This window comes from Cherax quadricarinatus, chromosome 85, assembly GCF_038502225.1.
Source record: "Cherax quadricarinatus isolate ZL_2023a chromosome 85, ASM3850222v1, whole genome shotgun sequence".
Classification (NCBI taxonomy): domain Eukaryota; kingdom Metazoa; phylum Arthropoda; class Malacostraca; order Decapoda; family Parastacidae; genus Cherax; species Cherax quadricarinatus.
This window is the reverse complement of record NC_091376.1, coordinates 15,578,486-15,600,070: the sequence shown is the minus strand read 5'-3', so window position 1 is coordinate 15,600,070 and position 21,585 is coordinate 15,578,486. Positions and strand designations below refer to the sequence as shown.

Genomic DNA, 21,585 nt, shown 5'->3' with positions numbered 1-21,585 from the left:
TGTTAATATGTATTTGAAAGCTTACACTTTATATATAAGTTCCTTTAATATAACAGGTATATCTATAAGAAACAAACTTTAACACAATCTTGTCTCTTAATTTCTGTCTATAAACATTGTAAACACTATGTGTATATACACTCAGACAAACTGAACATCAGTTGGGTTGTTGTTGTCTTAGTCAGCGCTTCTTCGAGCTTGGAGCAGTAGATGTCGGGTACCATCCCCCGTTTTCTTGTTGGGTGAGTCACCCAGCTCCCGTTTTCTTTGGGTGAACGCTGAGTGAGCGCCCGTTTTCTTTTGGCTGCCCATTCTCTGTGACTGAGTCTGGATGGACTCATTTATACTGAATATATTGTAAAACACTAGTTATACAGCTTTTTTCGAAGGACCTTGGCTCGTAGGTTATTTGTACACTGTAGTACAACATATTTGAACCACAGTGTGGTCTTTATCCGGTTCGAGCACTACCAGAATGTTGAATAATGGTACTACCAGTTAAGCTTAATTTTAAATTTAAATATAGGGAACACTTAGCTGATAAAAGACAGCAAATCGTCTACACAGCCGCCCCTGCAGACGAGGTCTTGAATTGTTGTCATGATCATCTCTCAACGGGCTGTAATGAGTTATAATTTGTAAGATTATAAATTACCCCGAGGGGGTATTATGTCAGCATATTTCATTCACTGATTGCTGACAAACTTACTTGTTTAGACTCAAAAGTCCGCACCTTACTGCCGACTATAGGTTGATTACAAACTCCTTGCGACTCAAGAACTGTGCAGTCCCATGTACTACAAGAAATTCGTAACCTACCTTGCTCTTGTAGTGTGAGCTATGGTGTTCTTCACACCTTCGACAGGTATCGGTGGGTTGATAGAAGCTAAAGTGGATGTCCACGTCTTCCATAGTCTAGGAATACGCACACTGGTACACTATGTTCCACAAGATTTGTCTTTATTGTTCACAATCTTTTCACTAAAGAAGCTGATCACACTTTCTGTAAGTGTTTATTGTGTTTTGTGAGACACTTTGTTCACACTAATGCACAGTTGGTTATCCTGGCATCAGTGTCACTCTCAGTAGAGTCAAAAGTAATCTGAAGACGCCACAGCACCACACGCCGTTACTCCCCTAGCACAAAGGAAAAGCTGACCTAGTACTTTTGCTTCCTTGCCACTTCCTCGATGAAGCAAAGCAGAATGTTTGATTCTTGCTGTCTTAAGCATAGACAACAATATCCACTATCTTTACTATGGTAATAAAGTGGGAGCAGGATTTTCCTTAATTGTCCTGCTAAGGTAAGAGATGTACTGTCTCTTATTAAAATACATTCTGCAACACTGGACTGCAAGGAGCGGCGGTCGCTTGACCGCAGGTCGTATACTGGTACTGCATCTGGGATCAATTACTCGCTGTAGCAGTAAACAAGATATTTGCCCCTTCTGAGAGGGCTGGGCCCCTCAGGGCTGAAAGGGGCTGAAGGGGGCTGAAGGGGGTTGAAGGGGGCTGATACCCCCCTCCTGGAGAAAATTTCTCCTCAACAGTTATCACTGTGAGCATCAGTCACTGAACCATCACTGCAGTTATCACTGTCTGGGAGCACCAGTCACTGAACCATCACTACAGTTATCACTGTCTGGGAGCACCAGTCACTGAACCATCACTACAGTTATCACTGTCTGGGAGCACCAGTCACTGTACCATCACAGTTATCACAGTTTGGGAGCACCAGTCACTGAACCATCACCACAGTTATCACTGTCTGGGAGCACCAGTCACTGTACCATTACCACAGTTATCACTGTCTGGGAGCACCAGTCACTGAACCATCACCACAGTTATCACTGGCAGGGAGCACCAGTCACTGTACCATCACCACAGTTATCACTGTCTGGGAGCACCAGTCACTGTACCATCACCACAGTTATCACTGTCTGGGAGCACCAGTCACTGTACCATCACTACAGTTATCACTGTCTGGGAGCACCAGTCACTGTACCATCACTGCAGTTATCACTGTCTGGGAGTACCAGTCACTGTACCATCACTACAGTTATCACTGTCTGGGAGCACCAGTCACTGAACCATCACTACAGTTATCACTGTCTGGGAGCACCAGTCACTGAACCATCACTACAGTTATCACTGTCTGGGAGCACCAGTCACTGTACCATCACTACAGTTATCACTGTCTGGGAGCACCAGTCACTGAACCATCACTACAGTTATCACTGTCAGGGAGCACCAGTCACTGAACCATCACCACAGTTGTCACTGTCTGGGAGTACCAGCCACTGAACCATCACTACAGTTATCTCTGTCTGGGAGCACCAGTCACTGAACCATCATTTCAGTTATCACTGTCTGGGAGCACCAGTCACTGAACCACCACTAAGTTATCACTGTCTGGGAGCACCAGTCACTGAACCACCACTAAGTTATCACTGTCTGGGAGCACCAGTCACTGTACCATCACTACAGTTATCACTGTCTGGGAGCACCAGTCACTGTACCATCACTACAGTTATCACTGTCTGGGAGCACCAGTCACTGTACCATCACTACAGTTATCACTGTCATCATGATAACCAGCACACAATCTCTCCTGCTGATTCTCTCTCTGGGCGTAAGTTTTTACATTTATCAATAACTAAAGTTTGATTCAGAATGTACAAAAAATTCTTAATAATTAATTTAACTGTAATAACATCTTCCTTGCGGTATTAGAACTGCATTTAAAATATTCCAAAATTAAAATAAAAATGTTAAGTATCCCACCATAAGTGTCATATAATCTTTTGTCCAACTCTACTTAACACGTTAATGGTAATATTAACTACCCTGAAGAAATTTGAGTTATAGGTCACCAGCCATCAGTTATACACATTGGATATTAGTTGGGGACTTTATTTTATTATCATTTTTAAGGATATGAATAAGAAAAACGCAACATATAACATTTGTAAAATGAATTTGTGTCTGTCTTGCACGTGTTTCCATAAGACACCTGCTGTCCCTGCTCACCCATCTGTATAAAATGGGTACCTGGGTGTTAGTGGACTGGTGTGGGTCGCATCCTGGGACAAAACTGACCTGATTTGCGGGAAATGCTCAGCATAACAAGCGGCTTTCTATATAGTAGTATGTCACTGATGTCAGCTATGATCTGTATACCTTGTACATGTACTGGTAGTAAATAACGATATTAAAAACATTATTATTATTAACCAAGAAACACTGCAGCGAGCCTACTGGTTTATGCTAGGCTAGTTCACATCTCCCTCACCCACACTCACTCATGTACCTGTCTAACTTTTATTTAAAACTACCCAGAATACTTACCTTAACGACAACACCTCTGAGTTTGTTCTACTCATCGCCAACTCTATTGCTAAACCATCACTTTTGTTTACTGTTTCTAATTCTTAATTTCTCCAACTTCAATCCTTTACTGCGAATCCAATCATGGTTAGATATTTACAATACACTATTTGTATCCGTCTATTTTTTCCGGTTCACTTCAATCTTATTTCTCCTAATTCTACGGCTTTTCAGGGGAAGCACAGTTAGTGCATTCAACCTATTTTCGTAAGAAAGGTTTATACTACGCGGAACCAGCTTCGACATCCTTTTCTGTATACTTTTCCAGTGCATTTATTTTTATTCCCTAACATAACAGAATTGTGCAGTATAATCTAAATAAAGCCTAACCTCGAATATATGAAGCTGAAGTTTTACATTAGAGCTTCTGGTATTGATGTTTCTTAATATGAAGCCATCAATCCTGCATGATAATTTGTAAACACATTTTGAACTGCTGTCTCGGCTTTAAATTTCTTCTAACCAGAACTCCTAAAAACTTATTGGCATCCACTTTGACTAAGGTCTAGAGAGCATTATTTAGCGTTAACATGCCATATCTATTTACCCGTTCTAGGACTAAAATCTTACACTTACCTGCAGTGAACTGCATCACCCACTTGTGAGACCATAACCTATCTAGGTCATCCTCCACTTTTATAGTGGTCTCACCAAATTCTTTAACATTAAAAATTTCAAACAGTTTTCTCGTTGTTGGCAGGTCAGACTGAGCGTGGAGGTGTGTGCCCCAGACTGCTCAGGTGTGGACCCAGGCATCAGTGTGAGGGACCCCACTGACTGTACCAGATACTACCCCTGCCTCAGTATAAACGGTACGAAGCTGAACTCACAATAGTAATTTTAGGTATCTAAAATATACAGTCTCCTACAAGAGTGTGCTTTAATTCTGATTCCGGAAATTAGAGCTATGTTCTTCTTTATCGGAACAAACCCCAAGCTCAGTGTGACCCCTTAGGGGTTTAATGCTTCCCTGTGAACATAATGATTCAAGCAACTCTATAATAAGGAGTTAAGCACTGTAGGGTGAAAAAGTACTTAAGGTCTTTCCATTTTTGTATGAAACCTTCATCAATAGCCGGGAACATGGGACTTGTCGATGATTAGAAGAGCATGTCTGACGGAAAGACAAATATGCAGTACAATCTTTATTTGAATACTTGATAAAGCCCAATGTTAGGTGAAACATTGTACAGTAGTGACCTCGACTGAAATTATGTATTTATCACCGGATGTCGGCATCTTGTCACCGTCTCCACCAAAAGCAAGTCTCATGACTCGTTGCTCAGTGGAAAAGACCTCTTTCTGAATCCTTGATGAGGAGAGATGTATGTGCCGATCTCCTTATATCTTTTGCCTCTATCCTCATGGATGTCAATGTTGTGGGTAGCATCTTGCTGGAGATTTTTACTGGATTCAGTAGAAGACCGTAAACAGAGTAGAGGTATTGGGAAGATGGAGGGAATATTTTGAGGAATTGTTAAATGTTGATGAAGATAAGGAAGCTGTGATTTCGTGTATAGGGCAAGGAGGAATAACATCTTGTAGGAGTGAGGAAGAGCCAGTTGTGAGTGTGGGGAAAGTTCGTGAGGCAGTAGGTAAAATGAAAGGGGGTAAAGCAGCCGGGATTGATGGGATAAAGATAGAAATGTTAAAAGCAGGTGGGATATAGTTTGGGAGTGGTTGGTGCTATTATTTAATAAATGTATGGAAGAGGGTAAGGTACCTAGGGATTGGCAGAGAGCATTCATAGTTCCTTTGTATAAAGGCAAAGAGGACAAAAGAGAATGCAAAAATTATAGGGGGATAAGTCTGTTGAGTATACTTGGTAAAGTGTATGGTAGAGTTATTATTGAAAGAATTAAGAGTAAGACGGAGAACAGGATATCAGATGAACAAGGAGGCTTTAGGAAAGGTAGGGGGTGTGTGGACCAGGTGTTTACAGTGAAACATAAGTGAACAGTATTTAGATAAGGCTAAAGAGGCTTTTGTGGCATTTATGGATTTGGAAAAGGCGTACGACAGGGTGGATAGGGGGGCAATGTGGCAGATGTTGCAGGTGTATGGTATAGGAGGTAGGTTACTGAAAGCAGTGAAGACTTTTTACGAGGATAGTGAGGCTCAAGTTAGAGTATGTAGGAAAGAGGGAGATTATTTCCCAGTAAAAGTAGGCCTTGGACAAGGATGTGTGATGTCACCGTGGTTGTTTAATATATTTATAGACGGGGTTGTAAGGGAAGTAAATGCGAGGGTCTTGGCAAGAGGCGTGGAGTTAATAGGCAATGAATCACACATAAAGTGGGAGTTGTCACAGTTGCTCTTTGCTGATGACACTGTGCTCTTGGGAGATTCTGAAGAGAAATTGCAGAGGTTGGTGGATGAATTTGGTAGGGTATGTAAAAGAAGAAAATTAAAAGTGAATACAGGAAAGAGTAAGGTTATGAGGATAACAAAAAGATTAGGTGATGAAAGATTGGATATCAGACTGGAGGGAGAGAGTATGGAGGAGGTGAATGTATTCAGATATTTGGGATTGGATGTGTCAGCGGATGGGTCTATGAAAGATGAGGTGAATCATAGAATTGATGAGGGGAAAAAGGTGAGCGGTGCACTTAGGAGTCTGTGGAGACAAAGAACTTTGTCCTTGGAGGCAAAGAGGGGAATGTATGAGAGTATAATTTTACCAACGCTCTTATATGAGTGTGAAGCATGGGTGATGAATGTTGCAGCGAGGAGAAGGCTGGAGGCAGTGGAGATGTCATGTCTGAGGGCAATGTGTGGTGTGAATATAATGCAGAGAACTCGTAGTTTGGAAGTTAGGAGGAGGTGCAGATTGCCAAAACAGTTGTCCAGAGGGCTGAGGAAGGGTTGTTGAAGTGGTTCGGACATGTAGAGAGAATGGAACAAAACAGAATGACTTCAAGAGTGTATTAGTCTGTGTGAAGGCTTACTCAGCCCTGTAACAACTTCAGTCAGTATTACCAAGGCTGGCTCCTCCTCAGGAAAATTATTGAATAGAAAAAGAAATAATAACAGACAATGATAAACACTTTATTATTTAGAAACGGAAAATGTAAAACAATAAAACATGAATGGGTATCCTAATTGAAAGAAAAATGAAAAATGAAATGAAAAAAAAATACATTTGAGCTCAACGCTAATACAGGTATATCATGATAATGGGGTGTCAGGTGTTGGTGACACTGCGTGTTGTTGAAATCATAGCCGTTGCTGATGTGGGGGGGGGGTAGCAGGTGTTGGTGACCACCATCGGCTCGTTCTTCACAGAGTAAAGCCGTGAGTAAGTACTTCAGATGACAGGAAAACAGGTTCGTTTCCACTGCTATGATGAGGGGTTAGGTCCTGTGTTGGCTTACATAGCAGGTAAGTAGACTAAACATGGGACATCTCAGGACGTTAGTCCGTCTCCTTCTATTCTTCTCGTTGGTTGGCACGTAACCCTCTCTGTCATTCCAAGCTTTAAAGAGACACAGATTACCCACTGCTTAACAAATCACTCTCCATGATAAGTACAATACCTAAAAGATGTGGTGATTATTAAAACATTTAACCGATCAAGACTGAAAGGACTAAGTTAATTATTGGTCAAAAGTGAAGCTTTCAACCAATAAGTCCACTAAAATATGATCAGGCATGTACTTACAGTAGTGTTGGGAGCTGTGAGTCGAGTGATTTACTGTTTGACCGGAGCCCCACACGTCACCTTTCGGGGGGGGGGGGGGAAGAGGGAGGGGAAGGGATAGTGGGAGCTAGACTGACCCTACCTTAACAAGCAGCCGGCAATCAAACTATCACTTTCGGGGAGGGGAAAAAAAGGGGGAGGGGAATAGCCGGAGCTGGACTTACCCTACCTTAACAAGTAGCCGGCAATGAAACTATTGTTACTATACACTCCCTCGCTAGTCCTATCTATTGAACTTTTCCTTCACAGTTTGTAGTGGAAGGAAGGCAGGGTAGGGGTCGGACTAGGAAAGGTTGGAGGGAGGGAGTAAAGGAGGTTTTGTGTGCGAGGGGCTTGGATTTCCAGCGAGCATGCGTGAGCGTGTTTGATAGGGGTGAATGGAGACAAATGGTTTTTAATACTTGACGTGCTGTTGGAGTGTGAGCAAAGTAACATGAAGGGATTCAGGGAAACCGGCAGGCCGGACTTGAGTCCTGGAGATGGGAAGTACAGTGCCTGCACTCTGAAGGAGGGGTGTTAATGTTGCAGTTTAAAAACTGTAGTGTAAAGCACCCTTCTGGCAAGACAGTGATGGAGTGAATGATGGTGAAAGTTTTTCTTTTTCGGGCCACCCTGCCTTGGTGGGAATCGGCCAGTGTGTTAATAAAAAAAATAAAAAATAGATCCGTGAATTCTTTATTAACGTAGCCGAGTGGTCAGGCACTAGTAAGACTGTCATTCCTGTCTGGAATCCAGCCACAATATCTTGCACGCAGGATAGCGTGCAGTTACCTTGGGTTTCCGAGGAACCTCAGACAACCCTGGGTGCTGAGACTACTATCCCTGCGATGTCGACTTGTTCAAGCAATCGTTCCTCCCAGGGGACACCTTGTGAAGAAAGATTACTTGCAATGAGTTATGTCATTTCTTGATGATGCCACAAGCCAGTGCAGAAAGACGTTTCTGTGGCTAGTGTACTCACTTGACTATTGTTGTTGTTCCTTGCGTTCCAGATGATGATACTATCCTCGTTGATAGTAATCCTTGCAATGTTAAAGTTAAGACACATGTGCAACATCTGGATATCTTTATTGTAGACTTTTCACCATCCATTGGCTTTATCAATACAGATTCTAGGACATAATTAGAAGACAGTAGAACTATATACAAAAGATGAGGTAATCAGTCCTTCAGCCTTGGAGTTGTTTCTAGAGTCCCCTTCACATGTTGTTAACGTTTGTAAGAGCAGTCCCTTCATAGCTAATTCCTCGTGTCACTGCTCGACTCCGAGCGAGTATCAGTATTGTGAACCGTGTTCATTACTTTCCCTGTGTTTGCTTTAAGAGATAGTAGATCCGTTCTCCCTTGCTCCTCATATGTCGTTTTAGTGTTAACCATTTCAACCAGGGAGAGTCACCCACTCCGCTGAGTTTGTTCATTCCTCCAGTAAGAAAGAACAGATCCCTAGTGGTCTGGTGTGATCCGATTCCTGCTCCAGGAAGTTCTTATTCTGACTGTGAAGCCACCAGCACCCATTAGTGACTTTGTAATGAGCCAAGAATTACTGTATCAAACAGCTGAGTTGGGCACCCCAAGCATAAGGGTATACCAGTTAGTAATTCCACAGTCACTAGTGAATGTAGGTCTACAGCTAGTTCATGATGCACCAGGTGCTGCATATCCTGGTATGGATCGTTATGTGAAACAAGCCAAAATTAAATACTTTTGGCCACGTATGGCAACTGATATTTCTGAGTATGTTAAGAAATGTAGTGTCTGTATGCAACATAAAGGAAATGTTAATGGTACAAATCCTATCCAGGTGTATCCCACCACGAGTGAACCATGGGAAAGAGTTGCCGTAGATCTGTTAACCAATTTCCAATGTTCCCTCCAAAGCAACAAACATCTGTGTTATGGTAGATCATTTCACCAGATACTGTGGGTTAGTGCCTGTTGCAGATAAGACTGCTGAGACTGTAGCCAAAGCGTTTAAAGAACACATAATTTGTAGAAGTACCACCCCCAAGTCCCTAGTAACAGATAAGGAGGTGAGTTTTGTAATGAGTTTCTTGAAAATTTGTGTACCTTGCACAAAACTTCTAAGTCAGCCATTGTTCTCCACCATCCTGCGAGTAATGGCTTGGCAGAACGAACCAATAAGAAAGTTCTTGATGTCTTGAGAGCCACTATCAACCCCAATAGTGAAACTTGGGATGAAGTCATACCTGATGTTTGGTGTGCTATAAATTCTGCTTTATTTATTTATTTATTTATTTATTATAAATTTGAGCACACATACAGAGGTACAAAAAAAATACAGATAAGAGCAGTATGCCAAAGCCACTTATACTATGCATAGCATTACGGGCTGGCTTAAAATTAACTTAAGATTAACTAAGCAATGATGAAGTCAGTGATAAAACATTAATGTAAACAGATTACTATAAAGCACAAGTGAGTATTACAAAGACAGGTCATATGAAGGATTCTGTTAGGTAGTGTATTTAAAAAATAATAAAGTTAGATTCGGTTTTAGGTTTAACATTTATGTGATATAATTGTGAGAAACATTTAAGATATACAATTTATAAGGTTCAGTTATTCAGTATTTATTTTGGTTTTGGGTGAGTAAGTGATCTTTGAGTAGAGACTTGAATTTATAAACAGGTAGTGTTTCTTTTATATTTACAGGTAATGAATTCCAGATTTTAGGGCCTTTAATGTGCATTGAGTTTTTGCATAGTGTGAGATGAACACGAGGAACATCAAAGAGTGATCTGTGCCTTGTGTTATGGTCATGTGTTCTGTTGAGGTTGGCAAGGAGATGTTTGAGGGGAGGGTTAATATCAGAGTTAAGTGTTCTATGTATGTAATAGGTGCAGTAATAAGTATGGATGTTTTGTATGGTGAGTAGGTTTAGTGTATTGAATATTGGTGGAGTGTGCTGCCTGTAGTGAGAATTTGTTATCATTCTAACTGCAGCCTTTTGTTGGGTAATTAGTGGTCTGAGATGGTTAATTGTTGTTGAGCCCCATGCACAAATTCCATAGGTGAGATAGGGGTAAATAAGAGAGTGATATAGGGCCAGGAGGGCTGACTGTGGAACATAGTACCGTATCTTCGATAGTATGCCTACAGTCTTGGAAATTTTCTTAGAAATTTGTTGTATATGTGTATGAAATTTGAGTCTATTATCAAGGTGGATTCCTAAGAATTTTCCCTCTGTTAGCTTTGTGATAGGTGATCCGTTTATCATTATGTTAAGAGGGACATCTGTAGCTCTGTTACCAAACTGAATGAAGTAGGTTTTGTCAATGTTTAGTGTAAGTTTGTTAGTCCTCATCCAGGTAGATATTTTCTGTAATTCGGTATTTACAGTATTGGCTAGTGTGACTGGGCTCGGGTGAGAGAAGACGTATGTAGTGTCATCTGCAAATAGTGTGGGTTTGAGTAATTGCGAAGCATTTGGAAGGTCATTTATGTATAGGAGAAAGAGAAGAGGGCCAAGGACACTTCCCTGTGGGACACCAACTGTAATTGGTTGCGCAGAAGAGTTTGCCCCATTTGCGTACACATATTGGCTTCTGTTGCTGAGGTATGACTTGAGGTAGTTGAGGGAGTGCCCTCTTATACCATAGTGTGACAATTTTACGTGGAGCAAGTCATGGTCAACTGTATCAAAAGCTTTACGTAAGTCAATGAAGATCCCCAGTGGGACTTCTTTTTTCTCTATTGCAGTGTATATATGTTCTAGCATGTGTATAATAGCATCATTAGTATTTTTATTAGGCCTGAATCCAAATTGGCAGGGGTTGAGTATGTTTTGGGAGATAAGGTAGGAGTAGATTCGTTTATGAATTAATTTTTCGAAGATTTTTGAGAGAGGGTGTAAGTTGGATATTGGCCTATAGTTATTCAACTCTGTTTGGTCTCCTCCTTTGTGGATCGGGGTGACCCTTGCTATTTTGAGTACTGTAGGGAAGGTGGAGGATTCAATGGATTTGTTAAAGAGTGTTGCAATGATTGGAGATAGCACTTGTGACACTTTTTTGTATATAAAGGGTGGTAAGGTACTTAAATCTCCTGCCTTGTTTTTTAGTGCATTGATAATAAGGGAGACTTCGTATGGGTTAGTCGGAGCTAGGAACAGTGTGTTCGGGTAGTTGCCGGTGAGGTAGTCATTTGGTGGGGTATCTGAGCTTGGGATTTTATTGGCAAGGTTTTGTCCTATAGTGGAGAAGAAATCATTGAGTCTGTTTGCTGTTTCTGTTGGTGGGAGTTGGGGTTCATCTGATTTTGCTAATTTTATTTTGCTATTTCGTGATATCTTTTTTGTTCCCAGAATTTCTGATAGGGTTTTCCAGGTCTTTTTTATATCACCTCGTAAGTTGGATAATCTGTTCTCATAATACAATTTTTTTGCCCTTCTTATCAGGCTGGTTAGGATTGACGAGTAACGTTTTGTTTGGTCTCTGGTTATGTGACCCATTCTGTACTGTTTTTCATATTGGTGTTTTGTATTTATGGATTTGAGAATGCTGGGTGTTAGCCAGGGACTGTTCAGTCTCTTTGCTGTCATCTGTTTAGTTTTTTTAGGGCAGTGCTTGTTATAGAGGTATTGGGTCTTTTTTAGAAAATTATTAATACATTCGTCAATATCTGTATAGATTTCTAGCTCAGTGTGCCAATCAATGTTTGCTAATGCTGTTGTGAAGTTATTAATGGCTGCCTCATTGTGAAGTCTGAAGGTGACTTTAGTAGTGTCTTGGGGTAGTTTACCAAGAGTTGTTATGAGGAAAGTAGGGTAGTGGTCTGTGGTATTATCTGTAATTATGCCTGATTTTAAAGGGGATATGGTGTTGGTCCAGATGTGGTCAAGTAGGGAAACACTAGTCTCTGTAACTCTTGTAGGTTTTGTTACTGTTGGTAGTAACATACAGTTACTCATTGTGTTTGTGAATTCAGTAACGTGTGGGTCCTGGTCTTGCAGGAGATTTATATTGAAGTCACCTGAGAGTAGTAAGTGATCTTTGTTCATGCGTGCATCAGTTATCATACTTCCTAGATTTTGACTAAATTGGCTAATGTTTGACTGTGGAACTCTGTAGATGTTTATCAATGTGAGAGGTTTTTGTAGGTATTTGGATTTGAATTTAGCTATTATATATTCACCATGTTCATCCCTTATATGGCTGTGCCACCCCCTTGTTGGTCTGGCCTACAGTTGTGTATGGCTGTGTAACCAGGAATGGCATAGACATCTGTACTATCAGGCTTTAGCCAGGTTTCAGTTAGTGTAATGATGGACATATTGGCATGTAAGGAATTTAGTAATGCTATGAGGTCATCGTAATGCTTGCTTAAAGATCTGATATTGTAGTTAAAGATAGTTATGTTGTTGTTGGCACTGAGAAGTGCCTTTGATTGTTCTGCAGTGTAGTAATTACAGTAACTGTTTGATTCATTTAAGTCATTAAATAAGAGGTTGGTATCAGGATCAATGCTTGTAATCATAAGATTTGTAGTGAATCTATAGTTAGAATTAAGTATAAAACAAAGTAAATAGTCTTAAGCTAAAAAAGAGCACCTGAATTATTTAACAAATGTAAAATAATGAGCTAAGGGACTAATACAAATAAAGTGATGATCATATAATAGAGCTTGGGAATATGATAGTAGGTAGTACTATAAAGGTAATTTTTTAAAGTTAGAATTATAGTTTAAAATTATAATAAAAAGGGACTAATATAGGTTGTGGTGAACAAAAAAGTGGTAATCAAATAAATGAGCTTTGGAATATAATGGCAAAATTGTGAGCTTATTCTACTTTAGCACCTGAGAATAGCACCTTGATTATTTTAACAATTGTGGATATATAAACTAGGATAGTTATATAAAGCTAAAATAAAGGAGAAAATATATAAGGGACTAAAATTAAGTAATGGTAAGCAAAGTTAAATGGACAGATGGTAGGAATTATAATATAAACTTATAATATAAAAATACAATTTGAAATGGTACTTGCAATTGCACTAGAGTCTGGTATAGGTTGTTGACAAGATCAAGATTATAACTATAGATTTAAATTGACAAAATAAAATTCACAATTAAAGTACCAAAAGAATAATAGTAAAAAATCACAATGGTAATGTCTTGGTTATAATATGATAGTAAGATGGTAGACAGGTACCCAGGTACACAGGTACAAAGGATAATACAAGTTTGGGGTTGAATATAAAAACTTGAAAATTTGGCAACAAAATGTTATGGGAAGTATAAAATAATGTTTAATGTACAAAAGTAAATTTGACTGGTAGTAAATATGGTGTTTAATAAAATTTTAGTAAGTAATAATGATTACAAAAAAGTGAAAAAGTAATGTTTATTTCATTCAATATTGCACTGGTAGTTATACTTGAGGTTATATGGCAGTACAAGGTAATTAAGAGTAATCTAGGATAGTAAATGTGGTATTAAAACAGGTAAAGGTAATTAGACAAGTAATGGTTATTAAATGTCAAAAATGTTAAGAGTAAATAGAAATTTTAGTAAAAATGATATTTATTAATTTTAGTAAGTAATATCAATTGATAGTATTTAAAAAAAATAAGAGGTAGTAATATGGACAGAGAAAGTATCAATTCAGCTAATGTTCAAGCGAACAATAGTAAATAAGAAAATCACATAAGGTGATTTATGCTTACTAGTAAAATTACAAAATGAGGTAGTTGAATATTTAATTACTAAGAGATTGTACAATGAAATTTGAACAATAATGGAGCAAAACATACACTACACTACGTAGGCTTTTAAGTTGGACATTGTTTAGTTATTCTCTGTAAGATTAGTATCCCTGAGAAATCGTGATAGATCATTCTCGTTCGTGATTGTGTACAGTTGACCTACATTTGTTTTCCTAACAAGAATTTTCCCATCCCGTGTGAAGCATTGGTGTATTTTGTCATTATTCTCTCGCTTAAGTTTTCTGACTCTATACAGGAGGTTCTGACGTTTTTTGGTAAGACACTCGTTTATGTATATCTCTTTCTTTACTTTAATAGATGCAATAATTAAGTCTTTTTTCCTGTCATGTGAGTGGAATCTAAGCTTACAATGCTTCGGTAGATGACTCTCCACATTATGCATTGTATGGTCTAGACATGCGCTTGCCTTGTAAGTTGTTATATTCTGCACTGAAACTCAATTTCATCCTTGATGATTTTATAGCTATTCGTACCAGTCTAAATCAAAGTATTTTCAGGAGAGTTCAAGGAACGCTTCGTAAATCAACAGCAGAATCTACAAGAGTAACTGATAGTAGTGCTATGCTGACCAAGGTGTTCGAGAGTAATGCTGACTAATTTCAACAAAACATCCGCAACGCCTAAGCTCGATCAAAAGTATGTTGGTCCTTATTGAGTAGTCGAACATATCAATGACAATAAGTATAAAGTTAGAGAAATTAGTACAGGTTAGTTTAAAGAATCGCATTTAGATCATATGAAGTTAATATGTGATGTGATGTTAACGATTATGTTTGTACCCAGACTAATGTGACAGACTCTGACAATTCTCCTGACTATACTCTCTAGCTCTATCACTCAGTCAGATGATCAACCTGAATGTAGTTATTCCTTGTATACTTGACAAGTAATGAGAAACCCCCAAGTATCTTTTGTAGATACTCATTCAGATCTCCCTCAATCAAGGCATGTATTCACCATTGCAAAAGACTTCGATCCTCCCAGAGATGATAACCATTCGGCATATGTAAATCTTACCCTTGCAGAGCTGGGTTTAAATGTGCATAGCCTATATAATTAGATGATCAAGTTGAATGAAGTTGTCAACTGTGTGTTTATTATTAGCTGATCAGTTTTCAAAAGAAATTTTTTTGTGTATTCACGTTCCCTCCGAATTCTGGGATTTAGCAGTAATGACCTGTGTGTGCCAGGTCTGTCTTTGCTGCTAATTACTTTCCCCTCTGTAAATATATATTTCTTCCCCAGAATCTGTAGAGTACATGAATACAGATCGATCGATCAATTCTATGTTTTATTATACTATGATTTGTTCTAATTCGTAATGCAATACGATACCATCCATTACATAAATCACCATCCGTTAATATAACATCCATTCCAATGTTGTCCATTCAACTGAATATATCCCATAACCATTTCTGTGATTAGTTCTAAGTTACATATGTCTTTGCTATTGTATAGAATCAGCCCAGAGCCACCTGCCTGTTCAGCCTGTTGAGTATGGTATGTCGAGACGCCATACGTAACATGACTGAGATGTCAGCAATTGTTAGGAGGGTTCCGTGGAGATATGATGGTTGGAGATAAACACACTTGTTGGGTTACATGTATTCACTTATATTTGCAGAGTTGTGAGGCGTATGGCCCAGTCTACCTGTCGACACTATGCCTACATTGGATCTGAGAGGTGAGGGATGATCACTGATGGCATTGTGTGACGTCACATGCTTGCCCCTAGGCCTAGCAAGGGATCATCTGTATAAAACATATAGATCGTACTGACTACGATACTCATATATGCTACACAACATATACAGGGGACCAGCAACTATGCTGACATTTTTTTTTTTTATATTTTATTTAAAAAAACACAATACACATTATACATGTATGCTATACATACGTCACATAAACAAAGACATGTTAACCATTAAATACTAAAAACAAAACGAATCCACGTTCCCTATCCCAGCACTAAACTTATACATAAGAAAAACACGTTCAACTTTAAATGTTTGATACCCCCCAAAAAATGCCGAACATACATGTAACTGCACTAAGGACAACCCACACCTGAACATACAGGTGGGTTTATTATATCCATAAAATACAACCAGTATCTTATAACACAAAAGGCAATATAATCCAAAGAATGTCACACTTATTTACATTGTACATGAAAGTTTATATACAAAGACATTCTCATATAATCCAGTTCATTGCCCACTCATTTACTTACAACAAATACAAGAATGTATAAGAGTTTAATAAAAGAAGAACTATACTGGATATTAACAAAATCCTCTATCACACAATCCCAGTACTTAAAATAACACTATAGCTGATAGCCATATTACCACCAGTTACACATCCAACAACATGTCCTACAAAACTCCTCCTTTTACAATAATTAATAATGCCAGTGCAGACAAAAATATTTACATGCACCGTTCTAAGAAATACCTTAAGTAACCTAACAATTAGGGTTATACCCTTACCTCATTAAACCTTAATGAGAATTTACCAGAAGTTGGTGATGCATCAACAAAACAAAACACAAAAATATAAAAGTACATACGAAAACAGATATGGACATTACATTGCTATACACACACACCTGTATAAGCGGAAGAATATACACCCACAATATTTAATTTCAATAATAATAAAGCATCAACCATGAAATTCAAACTGTCATAACAACATTGTATAACATGGAGTTTACACGTAAAATATAAGAGAATACATTACACGCTACCTCAGCTTTAAAACTAGCTTATGTAAATATTTAATATAATCCAAGACTAGAATTTTTTTTTTTTTTTTTTTTTTTTTTATAATCATCGGTGTTCACAATAACACCAAGACATTACATTGAATACCACATTGAATATCACCTCAACATCCTTCCTCACACAATTCCACACACACTCACACAATTTCACACACACATACTCACACAATCGACCTCTGCAACACCCCCCCCCCCCTGGGAAGGCCAGCCCGTTCATTCCCCTGACCGCTTATAAAGACCATAAATCCCTCAAAAGAAAGTCCCTGTAGCCCTCCGAGAAATCCCTCTCCCACCTTCTACCATATATTTCCCTGTTGCGACACTTTGTTCTATAAAAGGATGCTGCTATGGCCATCCTACGTTCCTCCGCCCCTTTGTCTCTCATTGCCCATGATATATACACAAAATCAACCATTAAGTAAGCCACTGCCCTTTGAACCTTTACCCCAACCCCACCTACATCTAAACTAAGAGCTCTCAAAACCGACAACCCTTTCCCCCCCACATGCCGGATTACTTTCCCTAACCATTCCCGCACAATCCCTAGGCTTTCACAAAAATAAACTACATGAAAAGCTGTTTCATCTACCCCACAAACCTGACACATCCCACCCTCCCTTATTCGCCTATTTCGTAAAACAACCCCAGACGGCAATATTCCGTGAAGAAACCTATACATTACCTCCCTCACGCGTGGCCGGATGCGTAACCCTTTTAATCGGCCCCAAATGTCTTCCCATGCGTACATCGGGTACACTCCTTCCATTGCCACTACCACCCTAGGCCATATCTTCCTCTCCATGGACCCTACCCGCATGTTTCTCGGCTCTCTGACCATCATCAATAGACGCAACAACTCCTCACCATCTCTCAAATCTTGTCCCTTCCACCATCTCCGAAGATCTCCCTGCAGCATCCCCAACCCTCCACTCCCTTCCCCCCGAGCCCTTAGCAACCCATGTTTCACATATACACACTTCAACCTTCTTTCCAAATGAATTAACCCCAGCCCTCCCAAGGCCACTGGAAGTGTTACCACCTCTCTTTTCAACCAATCGCATCCTGAACCCCAGATAAAACGGAAAACTCTGCTCAACAATCTCCGGACATCCCCATACACCAAAGGGTACAAAGCTGCCACATGCCATATTTTACTGTACAAAAGCACATTGACCACAATGACCCTCTGGTGTAGCGTAAGATGTGTCGGTCTCAATCCTGACAATCTTCCCAATACCCTATCTACCACACCCTTTGAATTATTCTCCCTCGCCATCTGAGCATTACCCATATACACAACTCCACAAATTTTCACCCGGTCCACGACGCTCCACCTCACCCCCCCACTCCCGCCCTCCTGCCCATCCCATTCACCCAATATCATGAGCTTTGATTTATGCACATTCACTGCCATACCTGTTGCCATCCCAAAAACATCTATAACTCTCTCCAGACCCTCCAATCCCTCCCTCCCACTCACTAGGACAGTTGTGTCATCAACGTAACCTATGATACTGGGACTCCCACCTCGTATGTCCTCCCTTACCCCCTCCTGTATGCACATTTCCACTGCCCTATAAAACGGATTCTGTAAACATGCAAATAATATTTGTGACAACGGGCAACCTTGCCTCAATCCCCTGCCCATTTTCACATGCAACCCCACCCTCCCATTTATCTGTACACACATCCCAGCTCCCCGATATAAAGTACGTGCCCAATTCACTATGTCCTCCCCGAACCCTTGCCACTCCATGATTCTCCACAGAGCCTGCCTCTCGACACTGTCATATGCCGTTCTCCAATCCAACGCCAATACCCCACGTTCCCCCTCTTGTGGACCCTCAATAAACCTTCTAATAACCCCATGCCCCTCATACATTGATCTCCCCGGAATCCCATATTGACCCCTCACTATTACCTTTCCAATGACCTTTTTTATACGATTTCCCAAAATTTTTGCAAAAAGTTTGTAGTCTGCACACATGAGTGATATCATCCGGTAATCTCTCACTGTGCACTGACTTTCACCCTTTGGCACCAAAACTACTAGTGCTGTCGCCTGCAAAGGTCCCAACGCACCCCTCTCTTTTATGATATTAAATAATTGCACCAAAAAATCTTTTAATACTCCCCAATGCTGTATGTAAAACTCCGCAGGCAGCCCATCTATCCCCGGTGCCTTACCCCTGCTCATACTCATTAAAGCCGTCCACACCTCGTCCTCCACAATAGGCCCCTGTACCTGTTCCCTGTCGTCCCTGTCCAGCACACTCCGCACCCATCCCCCTGTCTCTCTTAAAGCCCCCTCTCTCACACCCACACTCCTCATATGTGCACTAAGCCAAGAATCAACATACCCTCCCATCCCCTCCGTTGTCACCAAGTCTTGTCCCTCCCTATACCCCTCGATGTCCTCAAGAACTCTCAAACCCACCATTTCCATTGCAACGCGCCGGCGCCCCTGCCCTCGCAGGACACACGCCGATGGTCTATCACCCCACATGACCTCCTCCAACCCCCCTAAAACCCTTGCCGCATCAAACCTCTCATTTTGCACTTCCATTAGGCGTTCCTTCACTCCTTGTATGTCAGCCACAGGGGCTCCCCTCCCCCCCCCGGCCTCTCTCATAATACTCCCTTAACTGCCCCTCAAGATACCTAATAAGCCCATAAGCCAACTGATTCTCGTGCCTTCCCTGTCGGACATAGAACTCTCGAATCCTCGTCTTCGCCGTCACATCCCACCATCTCAACACATCCCCATTGACTTCCATCCCTTCCCATAAGCCTTTCCACCATTGTGCAAATAGGACCCTCCCCTCAACATCTTGAAGCAACCGAACATTCAATTTCCAATAACTCTTATACCTGTTCGGCCGACCCTCCCATCCCAAATCCACCAAAACACCTCTATGATCAGAAAAAAAGACATCCAAAACCCTTACACTCCGCACCACAGCTTTCCTTGTCACGTATATCCTGTCCAGCCGTGCAGCATACCCCTGCCTCACAAAGGTGTGCTGCACCTCCCACGCCGCCCCCCCCTCTACATCCACCAACCCCACCCCTGTTAACAGGTCCCTCAGAACGCCAGAACAATATCCTGCTCCCCTAGGTTCCACATCCTTGCGGCGTATAACGCAATTCCAGTCCCCTCCCACCACAGCTAATGCTGGAAGCGACCTTAAGTGATACACCAACACTTCACGTACAAACTCATTCTTCACTCGACTGTCCCCCTCCGCCGGACCATAAACACACACAAAAGACATCTTATCTCTTCCCCATGTCCCATCCACTCTTATAACCCTCCCCTCACCCCCCTCCTCACAATGATGTACAGTAAACGGGCTAGCCTCCCTCACCAAAATAGCCACTCCTCCTTTCAATCTCGTTGAGTGTGCCGCATATACAGTATACCCCTCAATCATCAACATACAACCCGGCTTGTGGTTGTGCTCTTGCACAAACACTACATCTACACCATACCTAATGAGCATCTCATGAAACCATTCACACTTCCTAGAATTTTTCAGACCATTAACATTTATAGAGAGACTCTTGAATTTGTCAATGGAGGTTTTCCTTTACGTATTGCACCACCTTTATCCCCCTTCCCCTTTATATGCCCTTGATCTTCAATCACCATTCTGTGATCTGCTTTCACATGCCCCTTGCCCCTGGACCCCCCAGGTCCATGCTCAACCACTTCAGCCCAAACCTTTTTGCCCGAACGCTGTGCCGGAGTGAGCACATCCACATCGTCCACGTCCGAGGGCACTGCCGCTCTCTTCCGTGACACTCGAGCCTTTCTTCCCGCCTCCACCTGGAAGCCATCCCCGTGCACTTCCGCCACCACTGTGCCAATTTGCAGCCCAGCCTCAACCTGGGTCTCTGACATGCCTCCCCCCCTCTCACCACCTGGAACCCCAGCAGCATCCAGGGCACCCACAAGCCCCTCAACTGTGACCTCTCCTGGGGTCCCTAACAGGTCGTGGAGGACTGAATCAATGGTAGCCTCCACGGCCCTGTCCTCACCCAGTGACACCACATCTTTGGTCGCCGGAGCCTGCCCGGCAGTGCATGTCTCTCTCGGAAGAGTTACACACTCTTCCTCCCTCAAGGCCTCCTCGACCTCCACACTCCAAGCCTTGTTCAAGGAAACCGACTCAGGTCGTGCCAAATCCAACGTCCCAAGGTCCTCTGATGCCTCCTTATGCTGCTCCTTCGCCTGTGTACCCTGTTGCTTAACACACTGCGCAGCAATGTGATCATAGGCACCACATAATCGACAGGTACGTTGTTGCCCTGCGTAAGTCACCATTACTTGAGTCCTGAAATCTTCTAGGAAAATATAGGAAGGAATAGGATGCCTCAATGTCATTTTTAAGGAAAAACTTCCTTCAGGCATCCCAGAATATGATCCTTCCTTCCATTTCCCCAATGTCGCCACATGAACAGTCCCAAACTTCTCGAAGACGGCACGTAGGTCTGCCTCATTAGCCTCAAAGGGTACATTTCTTATCCTCACCCACGTATAATGGCGGGACACATCATGTAGCCTTACCGTCACTGCAGGATTCACTGGTACACAAAGATCTTGGAACCTGGCGACTATGTCCTCATATACACTTGCATTGAGAAATTTCACAAAAATTCTATATGCCCCGTTCAAGGCTACACCATACAGCTCTTCGTTGGCAATGCCGTATGTGTCCCTGATGATGGCAGGTAATAAAACTTGAGCTGAGTGGGCATGCACAGCCCCACGCACCACTTCTATGCCGACAGTGTTTATCCTTCTTCTTGCCGGCTGCGCCATTTTGAGAAAACCAAGTTGTCACCGGCTGACAGCAGAGGGCAGGCTCAGCTCACGTCCGCTCGTCCCAAAGGTTGAGCGACGAATGACAAGACTAGAATTATCACAATGAAACATGTCAAATTGGTTCTCCCCG

The 21,585-nt window shown here is 41.4% G+C and overlaps 1 protein-coding gene across 1 annotated transcript in view; it reads left to right on the top strand.

The window, feature by feature from the left end:
* Positions 1-2,385: 2,385 nt before the first annotated feature.
* The window catches only part of LOC128703259 (uncharacterized), a 50,274-nt gene continuing 31,074 nt past the window's right edge, over positions 2,386-21,585 (top strand). The window contains exon 1 of the mRNA XM_070103453.1: positions 2,386-2,632. Coding sequence (XP_069959554.1) covers positions 2,588-2,632 — 45 coding nt within the window. The 5' untranslated portion in view covers positions 2,386-2,587. The remainder of the gene's footprint in view (positions 2,633-21,585) is intronic.